We start from the raw sequence: 17,622 nt of genomic DNA on the forward strand, positions 1-17,622 counted from the left end.
GTATTTTCAATAATAATCAAAATTTTTTTACCTTAACTGTAAATTTTTAATGATTCAGTGCGCTCCTTGAAAAATTAACGCATCATTTCTGAGTTTTGCTAAGGATTACATAAACCTAAAGCAAAGCTGTAATCTGTGTTTTAAGCTTTATGGGTCTTTCTGTGTTCTAATCAGTGCTCTCTAGTTGAGCTTTCTGAAATGATGGAATTGTTCTATATATGCACTATCCAGTGTGAAATCTACCAGTCACGCGGGCTGTGGAGCACTTGAATTGTGGCGAGCGTGACCGGAAGTGGAAATAGAGCTTGATGAAGAGCAGTGGTTCTCAAAGTGTGATTTCCCTACTAGCAGCCTTAGCATCACCTGGCACCTTGTTAGAAATGAATATTCCTGGGCCCCATGGGAGACCTGCTAAATCAGGAACTCTGGGGTGGGACTGTGGGATTCTAATGTATGCTTACGTTTGAGAACAAGTGAGAGAACGGAATTCGGAGTCAAGACAGCCTGGGTCTGAGTCCTGGGCCTTTCTCGTTATACTAACTGTGGATCCAAGTGAATTATCAATATTTAACTGATACATGTCATAGTAGTATATCACTACTGTGATATGTGCCATAGTACTTAAAAGTACTACTTAGCTTTTAGGGTTGTTAAAACAATTACATTAGATAAATTGCCTAAAGAGCTCGTGGTGTCTGACATAGTGCACACTCAGTGATTGTTGGTTTTTCTCAAAAACTCAATTATTTTAGCCTGAAATCATAGCTGTAGAGAACAGGTTATTACATGTGACATATATGTTACACATAGCAAAGTCGTAAACCAAAAATCAATAACCCCAGGGAACTGTTTCCTTATATATATATCCTTACATACTGCCCCAGGGTTTGACTTGTTGGTAAAAATGTCATGCCCCTGAATATCCTGACTAGTTTCATAAGTACACAGTCCCAATGCCGCTCAGGAATGTGTTCTATGCCCGTAAAATGAGTAATAACTATTGAACAAAGAAGCAGGAATTTCAGGCAGGTTGTTGACACGTTTATTAACCTTCTATTCTTCTGAAGATCACATAGTCTGGCCCCAGAAGATTGACAGATTTTATGGAGGAAAAACAAATTGGCTTTGTAATGAAAAGCTGTGATAGAATTTAAAGTGTTTTAATTTTAGGTTAAAATTTGCTTTTGCTTACATACTATTTTTAAAATATTTTTGATCTTTTCCTACAGAATATGGATATTCCAGCTAAGTTGATTGTTTGTGGAATGACATCAAATGGTTTTACCATTGCAGACCCAGATGATAGAGGCATGTTGGATATGTGTGGCTTTGATACAGGAGCTCTGGATGTGATTCGAAGTTTCACATTAGATATGATTTAATCATAAGCACCAGCACAGTCTAAGAGGTCCATTGCCATCAGTGATCTCGCTAATACACCGCTACTTCCCAGCTAATCTTAATCCAATGAAAGACAGTAGGATGATGGTATAGTATGTGCATAATGGAAAGTTTACCTTATCAAAAAAAAAAAAAAAAGGAAGGAACAATAAGATGAGCCCAAAGTTCTTTCTGTCTACTAAACTAGCTCTTGGGAAATAGCTTCAGAATACACTGTAGCCCCCTCTATCTAATAGAGAACTTCTTGATGAGAGACTGTAAAATAGTCAGAGTTTTGCTTTGATGAATAATCACATTTGTACTTAAAAGAAGAGAGAGCCAAAAGTGTAAGTAGTTCCATATCATGTCACTTATTTGAGAAATGCCTAAAGTTTTCTTAAATGTTTTCATTGGTAAAGGACAACTTTGATAATGTCCAAATATTCTGAAATGCACTGGACCATGTAACTGTGATGGAATATGAAACTCATTTGTAAACTTTTATACCAAGGGGGTTAAAAAAACAAACAAAAAAAACAAAGACATTTGATTATGAATGAGTTTTAGAAATTCCTTTAACAGTTTTCTACAGTCACATAAATAGCAGCTTTCTCAGTCAGTGAAAAAGATATTTTGTTTCTGTGGTTTAATTTACACTTGTAGAATTGTTACCATTAACCAGAAACATAAGGGAAACCCCTGAGAAGAGATCTGAAGTTTGTGTCAGCTGAGGAAGTCTATTTTGGTTTGCTTTTGTTTATTGCTGTGAGTGAGGGGCATGACTTGACAGTTTCCTCTGGCTTATAACAACATAGCCACATGTAGGCACACTTTTTTTTTTCATTCTCTTAAATGAAAACAGATGTTTCAAGCCTTTAACTCCCCCCATTCATAATCTGAAAGTATGACAATTAAAATCTCAAACATAGCCAGATTAGCTTTTTCCTTACTTTAAAAATATTGTTTTAATTACTTTTATCTATTTTTTTAGCCAATTGTAAATGGGTTTTAGATATTTCTAATCGTAAACATGTTAGTGGCCTCCTCTCTCGTCCATTATTCATCTGTGGCTTTGTCCATTATTCATTTGTGACAAAACATTCTTTTTTGATAGTATAAAAAAATAATAAAGCAAGGTAGGTCTTTCAGGTTTGAAAGGCAGTTTTTGTGTGGCATATTATCACTAATCAGTCTGTAAGAAATTAATTTTTTCTATTTTATTTGTGTATATTAAACTTCCTATTCATTATAAAGTGCATTATTTTCTTGAGCAAGTATCCCTTCCTTGTGGGGAGGTTTAACCTGTTGAACTGCCAGTATATTTGCTCATAATTATATCATGGCTGTCTAAGATAATGTGCACATAAAACTTCAGTTTTTATGTATTGTTCTTTAAATGTATTTAAAGATTTACTGGGGATTTATAAAGCCCTTCTCAATATTATATGAAAAGTCAAACTAGTAAATGTAAATTATACTTTCACGTGCTTGGGGGTTAGAGGTTTTATGTTTTGGGGGGCAGGGAGACTTAAGTAATGTTAGAATTCGTATATTTTCTTCTGTTTCATGAGAAATTTGGGCTCTGGGAGTAACAAGACAATGTTCCTTTCAAACTTATTTGATATATTAATGCTGGCCTTGTCTGATATGTAGCTCTTCCTTCAAGGCCACTGGTGGCAATTTGTAAATATTATGATTTACCTGATTTTTTTGTCAGCAAAGCTAGTAGCACCACTACCCCCCCCTCCAAAAAAAAATACATGGCTTCTGATATCTTTGTTTTTTATCCTCTGTCAGGCATTGGATTTGACATGTTAGCTACTTTTGATACATTAAAATATTATGTTCAGATTGAATTTAAAGTTTAAAGAACCTAACAGAATTTTGTAATAGTACTTGAATTCTGTAAGTAAACCCAAAATCTTCTTAAATTAAAAATTATAACATGATCTAACTTTTTATTCCTAATAGAAATGTTAAGTGGAATGTAGTATAAACGTTTATTTCCTTCAGTTAAACACTATTTCTATATTGTTTTTAGACAGATATGTTCAGGAACTAATATTAAATCCATCAGAGAAGTAAGATTAGATGTGACTTTTTTGAAGTCACATAGATAAGTCTATTAAATGGTAAGATTTGAGAAAGAAAAAACTAAAAGCCACCACTGAAGGTAGCTTTATTTTCAAATCATGGAGCTTTAGAGCTGGAAGAAACCTTAGAAATTTAAAAGGTAATTGTTTGAGTTAGGTTAGGGATCCATGGTCTGAGAGAGTGTGACTTTGGAGCCCTAGATCTAGTAGATCTAGAAACCTTGGTCTCTTCATTCCCATTCCAGTGTTCATTTCCCCACAAAATGGGAAGACATTGACTTACAAGAGTAGGTGATAAAATAGAATTATTCAAGACTTTTATCTTTTTAGGTATTAGGAAATAATGTATATACACGATTGCTTTAGGAGTAGAAAAACAGAACTTGTGAACATGTATACTTCTGTAGTTCATAGTAACCCTCAAGCACAATTAATGTCTTAATAACCTGTATTGCTATATAACATAGTCATATAGAATAAAAAAACTTTACCTCATTATGAATAAAATGTACTCAAGTGATAAAGAAGTTTTATTTTCTGAATTAATTCTAGCATTACTGCTGATTAGGAAAACGTTGCTTCTAAAAAACAATCCTAAGAAAAGTAAACTTTATTTCCTAGAAAATATGTAAATATTTTCAGGATATAGTTGTAATTAGTAAAACAAAAACTAATCTTATGATCCTACCCTATCCCTGTTAGTTGAAATTTCTTGGAAATTCCACTTATTAACACTTATGTATTATTTAGTTTAGTAATCATTTTAGGAAATATTGGTGAGGAAGACACTAGTGAATGGGATTTAGCGTTATACCCTTCTGGAACCTCTTTTGCTTTATCTAACTTACTGTGTGACTGTAGACAACCAATTTAACCTATGTGATTCAATTTTGCTATCTTTAAAAAGTAACATATCTGATGCTTGGATCATAGAAGAATCAATGATTTTATATCTGTATAAAACTTGAAATTGGGAAGAAGGCTTGCAAAGAAATTAGAACTTTTTTAAAAAATTAAAAACACTTTTAATAGGATATATGTTTTGAAAGATAAAATGTTTTAGGAAAACAGCTCAGTAGGCTCAATAGATTTTTTAAACACTCCGGTTCTGAATGGGAAAATGTGGAAGAAAAATTTTAACAGTAAAGGTAGTGACTAAAGAAGTCACTATTCTCTGATAAGAGAAAGAAGGAATATATTCCATTAGATAGATCAAGAAAAACTAACTCATACTCTAAATGAGAAGATGGTGTTACGAACATTTGCTTAATCTTTTAAAATAACAGATAAATCTACAAGCGATAGAATATCAGTTAATCAGGATTTTTTTCTGCAAAACAATTGAAAATTATTTTGGAAATTTAAGATAGAATTTCTGAATAAATTTGAGGATCTGACAGTTAAGTAAGAAACATCTTCAGAAGCACAGTAAAGCTACATCTAAACAATAATTAAAGGGAAATGATTGTGATCACTTATTGGACTTATTTCAATTTGACCTAAAGATGATATACCCACAGATCTCTCGGTGAGTCCCTTACAGTTAGTAATCACAAATGAAAAATTCTAGTCTTGTATACCACAGACTTGGGTGATTCGTTAAGGCTATATCCCCTCTAGAGAAATGTCAGATAGCTTCAATGTAAACGTGCACAAGGGAGAATTAGAAAAAAGATAAGTTAAACTATTTCATTAGTTGTATTTACTGTATGCATTTAATTTAGTATATATCCCAGTTACTTGCTCCGTAGTCCCTTATTTGTTGGAAGATTCCTTCTATACCTTTTTTTTTTCTTTTAAAATTCCTTTCTTCTGACATTTTGGTCTTCTGTTTGTTTTTCTAGTCCTGCTCTTCCTGAGTAATAAAATAAATGACAGGAAAGTCACCTGTATTTAGGTTTGGGATACATCTTGCAGATTGCTTTTTGTTCCATATAGATTTTAAGGTCATATTGTTTTCAAATTAATAATGGGCAGTTCTCCTGGAACAATAAATGAATTGATAAATTCTCTCCCCAAATCAAGTTATACTGCATACCTTTTATATTAGATGTTTGCAGAAATTTTGTGGCCTTTGAATAGGATCAGTTATTCAGCCTTTGTTTGCAATTATAGGTGTACCTAGCTCTTAGAAAAAGCACTCTTTGAAAAATAATTAAGTGAATACTCTTTCAGAAAATAGCATGTCTCAGTGCTCATATTTCCATAATTATAAAGACTACCCACAAAATCTTTGTCTACCAAATACTTCACAGAGCTTATATATACATGGCTTGTAGCATAAAAGGTCTTGTAAATGACATGTATCCACATTCAACATTTTTTTAATTGGTGAGTGTTTTTATTTGCTTTTGAAAAATTATTATGAAGTTAATTTAAAAATCATATGGTAATATTTTTCATGTAGAAAACTAATAATTTAGTCAAACTTACTGTCTGAATAGAATTATAATAAATGACACATTTTCCTAAACCCTGAAAATACCAAATTATATAGGAAATTGGTAGAAAGAAACATAAACTTAGGAGTTATGTTGCAGAATTCAGTTACTAAAATTAAGGTGATTATTTTCAATGAGAATTAATTTTGTAAATACAATGAAAAGATATAAAAGATGTTTCTGAGCCTAAGGAGATTTTCCTCTTTGCTTCTATTTAATTTAGCACCACCATGTGTCATATTAATTTTATGAACACAAGTGATAATATACTTCATTTTAAAATATATTTAAATTTCTCTGCTTTTAGAAGTTATCAGAATCTGTTCTTGAACAAAAGAAATAGTAAGTTAGCTACACTTCGCTGGCTTCACTTAATGAATACTTGGATTGTTAAGTGTAGTAAATGAGGTTAAAGTCTTGCTATATATCATTACCACATAATTGATGGAATATTATATCAATATAATCATTGTATTGAAACTTCTGTTTAAATTACTTATTAGGCTTTATTTGCAATGTAAACTGTTTAGAATCCATAGGTAGCCAAATTAAACATATTATACAATTAATGAATAGTAACCAAGAAAAAGTGTTTTTGTTCACTATTATTCTAAAGATGGACTGCTTGCAATTCGGTATGGTGTGACTAGACATAACTTGTAATGCATTTCAGTTCAATTTTCTTCCTTTTATTGCCAGCTTCTGATAATGAAGAAATTCTCCAAGAGATGAGATATATGAAATCATCTTTTTTAAAAAAATTGAATGGGGAAGAGGTGTTATAATCTAGTTCTAAACTGTCCATTTGCTTTATATAAAGGCTTTGATTTCCATATTTGACCACTCAATAAATATTTAAATTATACAGACTAATGCCTGCATAGAATAAAATTTAAGTATGCAAGAGCCTTAAAGTGAAAAAAATGAGCCTTCTGACTGCCTTAAAATATGACTAGCTCTCCAACACAGGCATACATACTTTGCATAGGGTCTGTCCATTAAGTAATGCCTTAATAGTGTCAGTGTTTCTGAAGTATAGAACTCGAAAGGTCTTTTACAGCTTTCTCTTTTACATAAAGAATGGAAATTTAATTATTAAGTTTTAAAACCTGATTGTACATTAGCTGTTTAAGCACCCATTAACAGGATAATCTAGGGACACTGATGTGTTATACATACATGACTGTTAACATCAGTAATATTTTGTGGTAGTTTAAGGTTTTTTATTGTTTTGTATAACAAATTATCCAGGAAGCTGGACTCTGTAACTGATCTCCAAGGACCAAGTTGCATATTTAAACACTCTGAATGAAAAATATAGTTGTACAGTTCCAAAAATGATTAATTTTTTAAGGGAATTTTTCAAGAAAAAAGGCAAATATTTTGTTTCAAGCCTACCAGCAAATTCATTCAAAGAAGTGAATACAGTCGTAAGATACTGCGACTATTGCAATAAAAAGTATCCAGGCCAGTGATGTTTAATTACATTCACATTTTTACATTCACTTTGCCTTTCAAAGCAGGAATATTTTATAAAAATGAGAGAAAACTTTAAATTGTCAAGCTGGTGCTTAAAAGTATATAAAGTTCAATTTATAACAAGTTCCATTTCAAAGGAAAAGGACACTGAAAGGAGGGGCAGGAGGTTTCCTAGGTCTGTTGTTGATCAACTCACTGATACTTTGTTGAGTCTTCCAAGTTTTCACTGTAAATAACATACCTAGCAATGTAATTTTGCTGTTTTCTGATCGAAAATGGATGAAATACTAATGTATGAAATTTATTTCATGATAAAACAGTTTTCACCGATACTGTGAAATCTGGACTCTCCTTTCTAGCCCTGCAAAACCCCATACTGGATAAATCATTTTAGACATGGAGTGCAGGTGGGCACAATGTGAACTGTTTCTGGTCACTTGTATTATTGTAAAGATTGATAGATGTACCAAATAAACTCTATGCACATCAAGTAATTGTCTTTCCATTTCTTTAAAGAAGAATTTTAAGGTTATTATATGCCTTACAAAATGTAAGGCTCTTAGCAATCTTATAATATTTAAATAAGATGAAATTAAGGTTTGACCATTAATATTGGTCTTAAAATGCCTCTACTTGTATATAACTATTATTTAATTATTTAAAATATGTGGTTGGGGATTCTTTTCCAATGGCTATTATAGGATCAAAACGACTGGATTTAATAAAAGTGTATATTCTTAAAGAGTTTAAAACAGGATTCTTTTGTGAAAATAAAATTCAAAGTTGCCTTTGGGAGTGGGAGAGGGATAAATTAGGAGTTTGGGATTAACATATACACACTACTATATATAAAATAGATAACCAACAAGGACCCACTACTGTATAGCATAGGGAACTATACTCAATACTTTGTAATAACCTATAAGGGAAAAGGATCTGAAAAAGAATGGATATATATATCTGTAACTGAATCACTTTGCTGTATACCTGAAACTAATCCAACATTGTAAATCAACTATACTTCAATAAAAAATTTTAAAAATAAGAAAATAAAAGTTGCCTTTGGGAAAAGTTAACACCAAAAGTCAACTATGCAAATAAAAATATTTTAAGTGCCAATTTGCAGCAATTTCTTTTCTCTGAATTCCCATAAAACTTTCATATTAAAAGTTCTAAGATCTGAGCTGTAGGTTATGAAGAAGAGTGAGAACAAGTTACATATGAATGTACCCACCAAAACTTTGAATGTTTGATCGATTTTATAGTTCTCCATTTAAAGATGACAGTGAACAGTTGTATGGAGAAAGGAAGATCACAAACTACAGTGGACCCTTGAACAGCGGTCGGCTGAATCTGGGCATGCAGAACCTTGGATGCAGAGGGCTGACTATAAATTATACTTGGATTTTCAAGGTGGGGTTTGGAGCCCCTAACCCCTGTGTTGTTCTAGGGGTCAACTGTATACATTTCCTCATAGATGAAGAAAACTAAACTTAAAAAAACTTTATTTTAAACCTTATCAAGAAAACTTGCCTTTAAAAAATATGTTCAAATGGTATTTTTTAAAATATTAGCAAATAAAATCCAGATAGATTTAACAAATGACCCCTTTTTTTCTCAACAGCTTTTCAGCTTCCCAATTAAATATTTTGGCAATTTATGTGTAAGTTGATTAGTGATAAAGTGAGAAAACAAATGGCCCATTTTTAAAATATTAAACAGTATGTCTTTCAGATCTTAACATTAAAAATAGAGGACCAAAAAAAAAAAAAAACGGTATCATTACTTTTTCTTAAACTGGTCCTGATTTTCTTTCTAACCTATGGTTTTGGAAAGAAAACAGAGCTGCTGAAACCCCTCATACCTAGTTTTGCCTTAGATTTATATTATACTTTTTTTATATATATATACTTTTATCTAGCTGTAATTTATGGTGTCATGGACTGAATGTGTCTCCCCAAAATTTATGCTGAAACCCTCATCCCCAGCACCAATTATATGAGTTTTTCCACTGAGAATCTGTTACAGTCCCCTATCGAAATCTCTTCCTGTTAATCCTCGGCTTCGTAACTAGCCCCTGCACAACTAGTTAAATCCTCGGTCAGCCAGGATTGGCATGTCATGGGGGCAGCTGCTCAGACCCACAAGACTGTCCCCTCCAGCCCTCACTTCAGATGCCAATCTCATGTCCAGGTTGTCACCTGTGCTTCTCCCAACCAGATATAGACAGGATTCCACCAACCCTCCCCCTCCCTTCCTTGGGTTTGATTAGTTTGCTAGAGCAGCTCACAGAACTCAGAACATTTTACTTTCTGGATTTCCAGTTTACAATAAAAGCCTCTAACTCAGGAACAGCCAGTTGTAGGAGAAGTATAGAGCAAAGTATGGGGAAAGGGGAGAGCTTCCGTGTCCTCTCTGGGCACTTCGTTCTCCCCCAATCTCCATGTTTTCACCAACCAGGGAGCTTCACAAATCCTGTCCTTTTGGGTTTTTACAGAGGCTTCATTACACAGGCAGGATTGATTAGCCATTGATGATTGAACGCAACCTCCAGCCCTTCTCCCCTCCCCAGAGGTCGGAGGTGGGGCTGATATTTCCAACCTTCTAATCACAAGCTTCCCCAGGCAACCAGCCTCCATCCTCAGGGGCTTTCCAAAAAACACCTCATTAACATAACCAAAGACAATTTAATAGCTCTTCTCACAGGAAATTCCATGGGTTTCAGCTGTGTGCTAGGAATGGCATGAAGACCAAATATATATTTAATATAAATCACAATATCACACGAGGTAATAGATTTCCTCTACTCTCTAACAAAGAGTTTACAACATAGCAAGCATGCAAGAATTTTGCATCATGACATAATGCAAAATAAAGGGCTAAAGGAATGACTCCACTGTTCCATTCCGTTATAACTTATCACATGAGAATGAAATAGTCCAAATTCTTGCTTTATCAAGGTCTAACGACAGCTTAATAGACCATGTAGGAAGCATCATTGAGGGCAAATGGCAAAAAAAGCCACCAGCTGTCTTCTGCGGGACTATCCCAGATTCTCTGATCCATCTTGACCAGAAAGCAGACGCTCACCACTTCTCTTAAAGTCCATCTTCCTCCCACCTCTGAGGAAGACTTTTCCCAGCATCTGGTAATCTGCCCCGTGTGACTCTGTGGGATCAGCTAGAATTCCCAGTCACAGAAGCGAAGAATATCTACATCAGAAATTACTTTAGGGACATTCAGTTTAATCTCCCATCCAATACCTGGATCCCCTATGGAACATTTTCAACAGCTTCCAACACCTCCTGGAAAGCAGAACTCTCCACCTCACACTATAACTCAAGTATATTTCTGAACTGTTTCAGCAGTTCATCCTCATACAACGCTGAAATCTTCCTCCTCTTAATTTCTGCCCAGAGGTGCCGTTTTATTCTCTAGAACTACTAAATCATCAGATGAATAATGTGGTTTTTCTAAAATGAATTTCATTCCATCCTACAAATTTAATATACTTCTTTTACTCTAGAAGCACAAAGTGTGAAGGCTTGTCACAATACAGTACAAGGATATCCCTACCGAGTTCACAACTGCATCAGTGAGAGCCTTACATTTTGCAGAGAAGGCACCCATCAGCGCTCACCACTGAAAGCTAGAAAAGAAAAGGCATTAACTCCTTCTGAATACAATACAGAATAAAGAGTCCCAAATGCTTACTTTCTAGCTCTTGGTTGTAAAATTCATCTATAAATTCCGAATAAAACACATTCTTTCCTTATCTTTAGATACAACTCTACTCCTTCAGTTTTAAATATCATCCATTTTACTCAAGAATTGGCAAATAAGAAGCGGTTTCCAGCGTGATTTATTGTTCACTATTTTTACCACTTTTTCATGAAGATAATTCATATATTTAAAATACCCTCGAATATTTAAAAGGCATTATCAGGCATTATCACTTTAAATGTATAGTGACATTTTATTAGCAAAGTTATGAGCACCTACATCACTAAAATTCTTTCCTCTTACTTTTTTTTAGATAACACTGGTGAACTAGTGGAAGCAATTTCCCTTCTTTGTGAAGCCTGTGAGTGTCAGTTGCACCGCCAATAAAAGTTCCATTGACAAATATTCTTGGCACCTGTTGGATAAACAAAAGATTAGATGGCACCTTGGTGTCAGAAGTATAAGGCCATTCACATAATGCTAATACATATTCCACTGTGAGTACTTTTATGGGCCAGACATACACGAAGCTCTCTGACTAATTACCTATTTAAACTTTACAACCCTTCAGGTAGGTATTATTTTTAGCCTTATTTTGGAGGAAGAGGAGGCACAGGAACTTGCCCAAGATCACAGTGATAGTAAATGACACAGCTGGGATTTAAATCCAGGACAATCTATCTCTCAGCCCCCTCCTCCTCATCGCTATGGCATATAAAAGGCAAAATAGGATTTTCCCTGGTGGCGCAGTGGTTGAGAATCTGCCTGCCAATGCAGGGGACACGGGTTCGAGTCCTGGTCTGGGAAGATCCCACATGCCGCGGAGCAAGTAGGCCCGTGAGCCACAATTACTGAGCCTGTGCATCTGGAGCCTGTGCTCTGCAACAAGAGAGGCCGCGATAGTGAGAGGCCCGCGCACTGTGATGAAGAGTGGCCCCCACTTGCCGCAACTAGAGAAAGCCCTCGCACAGAAACGAAGACCCTAACACAGCCATAAATAAAATAAAATAAATAAATTTTAAAAAATAAAAAAATAAAAAAAATTTTTAAAAGGCAAAATAAAGCAATCTCTAATTATTAATAATGTTTAAGTGGTTCTTTCTTACCATTGTTTACTAAAGAGGAAGAGTACACTATCAGCTCCTTCCAGGCACATATAAACAAGAAGGAAAATGGCAATATTATCTATTTTTCTTTTGTTTGTTTGTTTGTTTGTTTTGGGTTGCCGGGGCATTTGGGGTTTTTTTTTGGCCGTGCCACGCAGCATGCAGGATCTTAGTTCCCCTGACCAGGGATCAAACCTGTGCCCCCTGCGGTGGAAGCATGGAGTCCTAACCACTGGACTAAAAACATGGAGCCCGAAAACACTCCTATTAGCACAGAACATGAAGACCAACCCTTGGTCTTCACCATTCAAGGGAGGAAGGAAGGATGCTTTCATCTTGAAAAAGCCCCAGGAGGACCTCAAAGATTGGTAGACCAGCACTCACGACAACACCATCATTACCCCTCCCATCTCACACACACACACACACACACACACACGGCAAAAATAAAAATAAAGCAAATGAACTCTGCTGTTTCCTAGTCTATGAGTCTGGTTTCCAGATCTGCCATTTCTGTATCAATTAAGATTCTCAGAGTATGTCTGGCTCACTTTTCCCAACATGAGGGCACAGGCCCGAGGTGACCCAGCTCAGTCCCCACTTTGGGGCAAAGCACCACAGTGGATGTACTCACAGTTCTTTCACCGGTCATTTTGTGAAGAGCATCTTGAAACTGGCTTCCGTGTTCAAGCATGTCCAATTCCACCACTTTATAGTTTACATTCATGTCGTGGAAAAGTTTTTTTGCCATCGTACAGTAAGAACAAGAAGTTTTGGAGAAAATCACCACGCAATTATTAGAAATGGTTTCCTGTAGGAAAACAAACCAGAACAAAAAAATCATTTGAATTCTAGACATTATCTTTCAGAAAGGAATCATGATACAGTAGAAAGGGTATGGAATTTGGAGTCTCACAATTCAGGGCTCAAACTCAGTCGCCATCAATCTGTTTTCTCATCCGTAGATTGAGGACAAAGAAACATTATTAGGAAAAAAAGGATGTGACAGGTGGAAAGTGTTGGCAAAGAGTAATAACACCACTAATCACAGCCAATTCATATACAGCAGACACTTCTGTGTGCCAACACAATTCTCAACACTTTACCTTTACTAGCTCACTTAAACCTCACTACAATCTTGAGATAGGTGCTATCATCATCTCCACTTTACAGATGAGGAAACTGACCACTTTACAGATGAGGAAACTGAGGTACAGAGGAGGGGAAATAACTTACCCCTGGTCCTCAGCCGATAAGTGGGCGAGCTGGGATTTGAACCCAGGCAAGTCTGATGCCACAGCCCAGGTAGTTAATCTCTGCTATACGGCTTCTTAAATATTCAGAAGGTGTTCAGGAGAAGGTGTTCAGGAGTTAACTCCTTACCTTCCTTAACTTTTTTTTCTTAATTTATTATTACTATTTTTTTTTTTTTAACCATCTTAACCATTCTTTGCTTTTTTTTTTTTTTTTTTTGGCTGCACCGTGCAGCTTGCAGGATCTTATATCCCCCACCAGGGATCGAACCCGTGCCCTCTGCAGTGGAAGCGTGGAGTCCTAACCTAACCCCTGGACCGCCAGGGAATTCCCTTCTTTGCTATTTTTAAAACTGGAATATAACTGATTTACACTATTATATTAGTCTCATGTAATGTAGAGCATGGTGATTCGATATTCTTATACTTTACAAAATGATCACCATTTCCTAAACGTTCAGTGGTGAGAAATGATGTATGATTTCTCTTTAAAATGTAAGGCTTTCACTGATCCAGATGTAAACAACAGCTTCCCCTACCCCTCAACTTCCACTCCTTCTTGTGTATCTTTATAGTAAAAAAAACAAAACAAAAAAAGTCATTACTGTTTTGATAAGGTCTTCCCACAGCGTTGTTCCTGGAAATGCTACTTCCAGAAAGACTGATTCAACGGGTTAGAGGCAGAGGTCAGAAGCTATTTTTGAAAAACCTTTCCAGATGATTCTAATGATATCAGCCAGGTTTGGAAGCTACTCTCCAGGCTTTTATCACAAAGACCCTGAGACTCTATGCATCTGCATCACCTGTGAAATTTGTTGAGCTTTGTGTTCCTAAACATATCAATGCCCAGGTACTTCAAGAGTTTCTGAATGGGCATGTCTGGCACATAGGCATCTGCCTAGGCTATCCTAATGTGGGTTATAAGCAGCACCTTCAAGAAGACCAAAAATCAGAAAGTGGAGCACCCAGGCAAAGTGTTTCAGAAGTTATATCTGCCCTTGGGTGTCAGAAGGGTTCTAGGTCAGTGTCTAGGTGTCTGCAGATTGGTCTATTTTTATGCTTTCTCTCCTGCTCACTCATAATATTTACTACAGAAGTCTATCTCAGGGAGAGCCAGACACACCAGAGATGTGCTACTGAATCCATTTTACAGATGAGAAAACTGAGGTTGGGAAGTCCACAATACTGGATGGGATTCCACCCAACCTGTCCCAACACCAAAGCCAGTGCTCCTTCCTCACTGTGCTGCCTCGGGTTAGAGACACATGGACCATAATTCAGAGAGAGAGGAGCACCCTGGCGGCTGAGACGTAGTACAAACACTGATGGAGAGATTCCAAAGTGAGCCGAAACTCAAGGTGACAGTGTCCAAGTTTCTTGAACCTTCCTTCTCACCTTTTCTCAACCTCGTCCTTGCTAAACAGTTCATGGTTTTGTATTCTTTTTTTTTTGGACCGAGTCACGCGGTATGCAGGATCTTAGTTCCACGACCAGGGATCGAACCCATGCCCCCCACAGTGGAAGTGCAGAGTCTTAACCACTGGACCGCCAGGGAAGTCCCCCACCCCCACCATGGTTTTGTATTCTTATTTTAAAAGAGGCAATCCCTCACTATAGGTCTCCAACATTACTGTTATATTCAGTGGCTGTGGGTGGATACTTCTGTAGCCAAATAAATTAAAGGCAAAAATGTTTGTGTGAAGTGGTGTTTGGTGGTGAGGAGCAGACAACTGAGTATGTCCTGGAGGCTACAAGGGAAGAAAAACATACACACAAGAGGAATTTTCTGAGGCAGACTTAACTGGGCTTCGCAGTGCAAGCAAGAGAAAGACAAGAGAACACAGCAGTGCACAGTATCCTTGAGAGGATCGGTCATAGAGTAACTACTGCAAACTAGGTTCTGTATTAGGGAAGCAGCTTCCCTGACCAGAACCAAACACTACCCCTGGGTAAGGGCAGCCTGACTGGTATCAACAGTAGACCTGAGTTGGGTGAGATGGTAAGAGCAGCCAACGTCATAGACCCAGCTTAGGGAAGCGAAGGCTCCATTAAGAATAAATCTCATAGGGAATTCCCTGGCGGTCCAGTGGTTAGGATTCCGCACTTCCACTGCAGGGGGCACAGGTTCGATCCCTGGTCGGGGAACTAAGATCCCACAAGCAATGCAGCATGGTCAAAAAAAAACAAAAGAAAGAATAAATCTCATAAATTCTGACTAACAAAATGATCTAGAACTTCTTTGTCACATGCATGATTTTGATAGCAGATTTTAAAATATATAATAACTTAGTAATTCATTTGCTGGACTATGTCAGGTTTGGATACAGAATAAGCATATTAAATGTGTAAGACAATTCTTTTTCCACCAAGGAAAGTTTTTTCCTACATGTCCCACATCACTCACTTGGATCTGATTCATGGGAGTAGTTGCTGTGTTCCCCAAAGATGACGATGTGCTGGTCCCCATCCTAAAAGGAATTTTAAAAGGCAGTGCAGTTTATTAAACATTAAAGGCAACATATCAGATGAGATCCATTTGAAGAAAACCCGATATGCTAATATATATCCAAACTTATGAAAGAGAAAAAAGTTTTACTTAATATCAGTACAAAATATCAGTTTTCAAAGTATTTGTTTACTAATATCAAAAGGGCCTGTGTGCTTCTCTAACTAGCCTCCAGAACAGAAAAAGGAGGTTAAGGGGTGCAGGGGTGGAATAACACAGAAATCTATTTGTCTTATCAACTAAGAAAACACGTCCTTTTCATCTCAATTCCAGCATTTAATTATCATCCCTAAACCATCTACTATTTGCATCTACTCTGGAAGCAGGAATTCCAGTAGAACTTTCATAAGACAATGCTTTCTTGGGTACTAAGAGAGGAGGTGAGAGGTGCATTCTGAAACATCATTCTCTTCTCTGCCAAAGAAAAGAGAAAGCTTCTGGAAGGCACTTTTCTCCAATTCTAGTCGAGAAAGCAGCAAGTGTTCAATAAACGTTTCATTGATGAAGTAGCCACTAGCCATGCCACATTTATGGAGCACCTACTATGTGCTAAACAGGCGAAATGCCCCAGGGATACGTATCACTGGAAAAACACAAAGAGCCTCAAAGACCTGTCAAACAGTTACACTATGTGATTGGCACCTTCCGGAGGGGTTCTCTAGTTTAGCATAGAAGGTTAATCAAGAGTTCCTGGAGTCTTGCAAAACTGGTAGGAGTTACCAGACCAAGGAATTAGGAAGAAACTCCCAGACAGACGGATGGATGCAGAGATAGGCGAGCGGACAGGACAGCCCCGACCAGCCGCGCAGGAGTGAGGTGGGCAGAGCATCCGTCTGGGCAGTGGGTCTCGCACCGCAGGCCTGGGAGCCGCGGGTATTCACCGTCCTCGCTCGAGCCAAGGACGACTTCAGCATGAGTAGGCAATCGTCCTATCCTCAAAGACTTGGCGATTTGGTAGAAAGCGCCACTTTCACTTCCTGCCGCAGGGTTGCCAGATTTAGCAAATAAGAATGAAGATCGCTCGGTTAAATTGAAATTTCAGGTAAACAGCAAATAACTGTTTAGCCTACGTATGTCCCGTGCAATATTTGGTATATACTTAAACCAAACCATTATTCGATGTTTATTTGAAATACCAATTTATTAGAGCATCTTGTATTTTACCTAGCAACCGAGGGGGTGGGGGGATCCAAGCGAACAAGACTCAGGTATTTGCAACCTGAAAGTCACGTGATCCTTAAGTCGACCTGAGCGCTTAGGGAATATTCCCTCCCCGCCCTTCCTGGGCCCCCAGCCCTCCGAGGGGCCTCGGCACCTGCATCGACTCAGGGCCCACCCGGCACCCGGGAAGAGCCGCCCCGCCCACCGCTAGGTCCAGACCCCCGCAAGGCCTCTGCGCCACGCCCGGCCGGTGGTGGTCGCGGCGCCCCTTACCCAGAGGCCGAAACGCCCGCTGCCCCCTCGAGCCGGCCCGCCGACCTGCTCCCGCTCCGGACAAGCCGCGTCCCCACCAGTGCTGCGCGGCGCCGGTACATGGCCGTGGCGCTGGGCCACCGCGAATAGACGCGCCGGCGACCGCGACCCGTGAGAGCCCGCCCCCGCCCCGCCCCGCCCCGCCCCCGCCCCGCCCCGCCCCGCCCC

The 17,622-nt window shown here is 37.6% G+C and overlaps 2 protein-coding genes across 6 annotated transcripts in view; one reads left to right on the top strand and one right to left on the bottom strand.

Annotated features, from left to right (window-relative positions):
- The window catches only part of RO60 (Ro60, Y RNA binding protein), a 27,495-nt gene extending 19,608 nt beyond the window's left edge, over positions 1-7,887 (top strand). For all 3 annotated transcript variants that reach the window (XM_068541822.1, XM_068541824.1, XM_068541823.1), the window contains one exon: positions 1,230-7,887. In XM_068541822.1, coding sequence (XP_068397923.1) covers positions 1,230-1,382 — 153 coding nt within the window. In that variant the 3' untranslated portion in view covers positions 1,383-7,887. The remainder of the gene's footprint in view (positions 1-1,229) is intronic.
- The window catches only part of GLRX2 (glutaredoxin 2), an 18,023-nt gene extending 461 nt beyond the window's left edge, over positions 1-17,562 (bottom strand). Inside the window, exons 1-5 of one of the 3 annotated variants that reach the window (XM_068541831.1) lie at positions 17,416-17,562; positions 15,880-15,943; positions 12,857-13,033; positions 11,420-11,531; positions 11,008-11,042 (exon numbers count right to left, since the gene is read on the bottom strand). In XM_068541831.1, the coding sequence (XP_068397932.1) occupies positions 11,023-11,042; positions 11,420-11,531; positions 12,857-13,033; positions 15,880-15,943; positions 17,416-17,516 (474 nt within the window). In that variant the 5' untranslated portion in view covers positions 17,517-17,562 and the 3' untranslated portion in view covers positions 11,008-11,022. Of the gene's footprint in view, positions 1-11,007; positions 11,043-11,307; positions 11,532-12,856; positions 13,034-15,879; positions 15,944-17,415 lie in introns of those variants that run through there. The other 2 variants (XM_068541829.1, XM_068541830.1) reach the window with 2 other exon arrangements.
- Positions 17,563-17,622: the final 60 nt, after the last annotated feature.

The sequence above is a fragment of the Eschrichtius robustus genome, chromosome 3 (assembly GCF_028021215.1).
Source record: "Eschrichtius robustus isolate mEscRob2 chromosome 3, mEscRob2.pri, whole genome shotgun sequence".
In the NCBI taxonomy this organism is placed as follows: Eukaryota; Metazoa; Chordata; class Mammalia; order Artiodactyla; family Eschrichtiidae; genus Eschrichtius; species Eschrichtius robustus.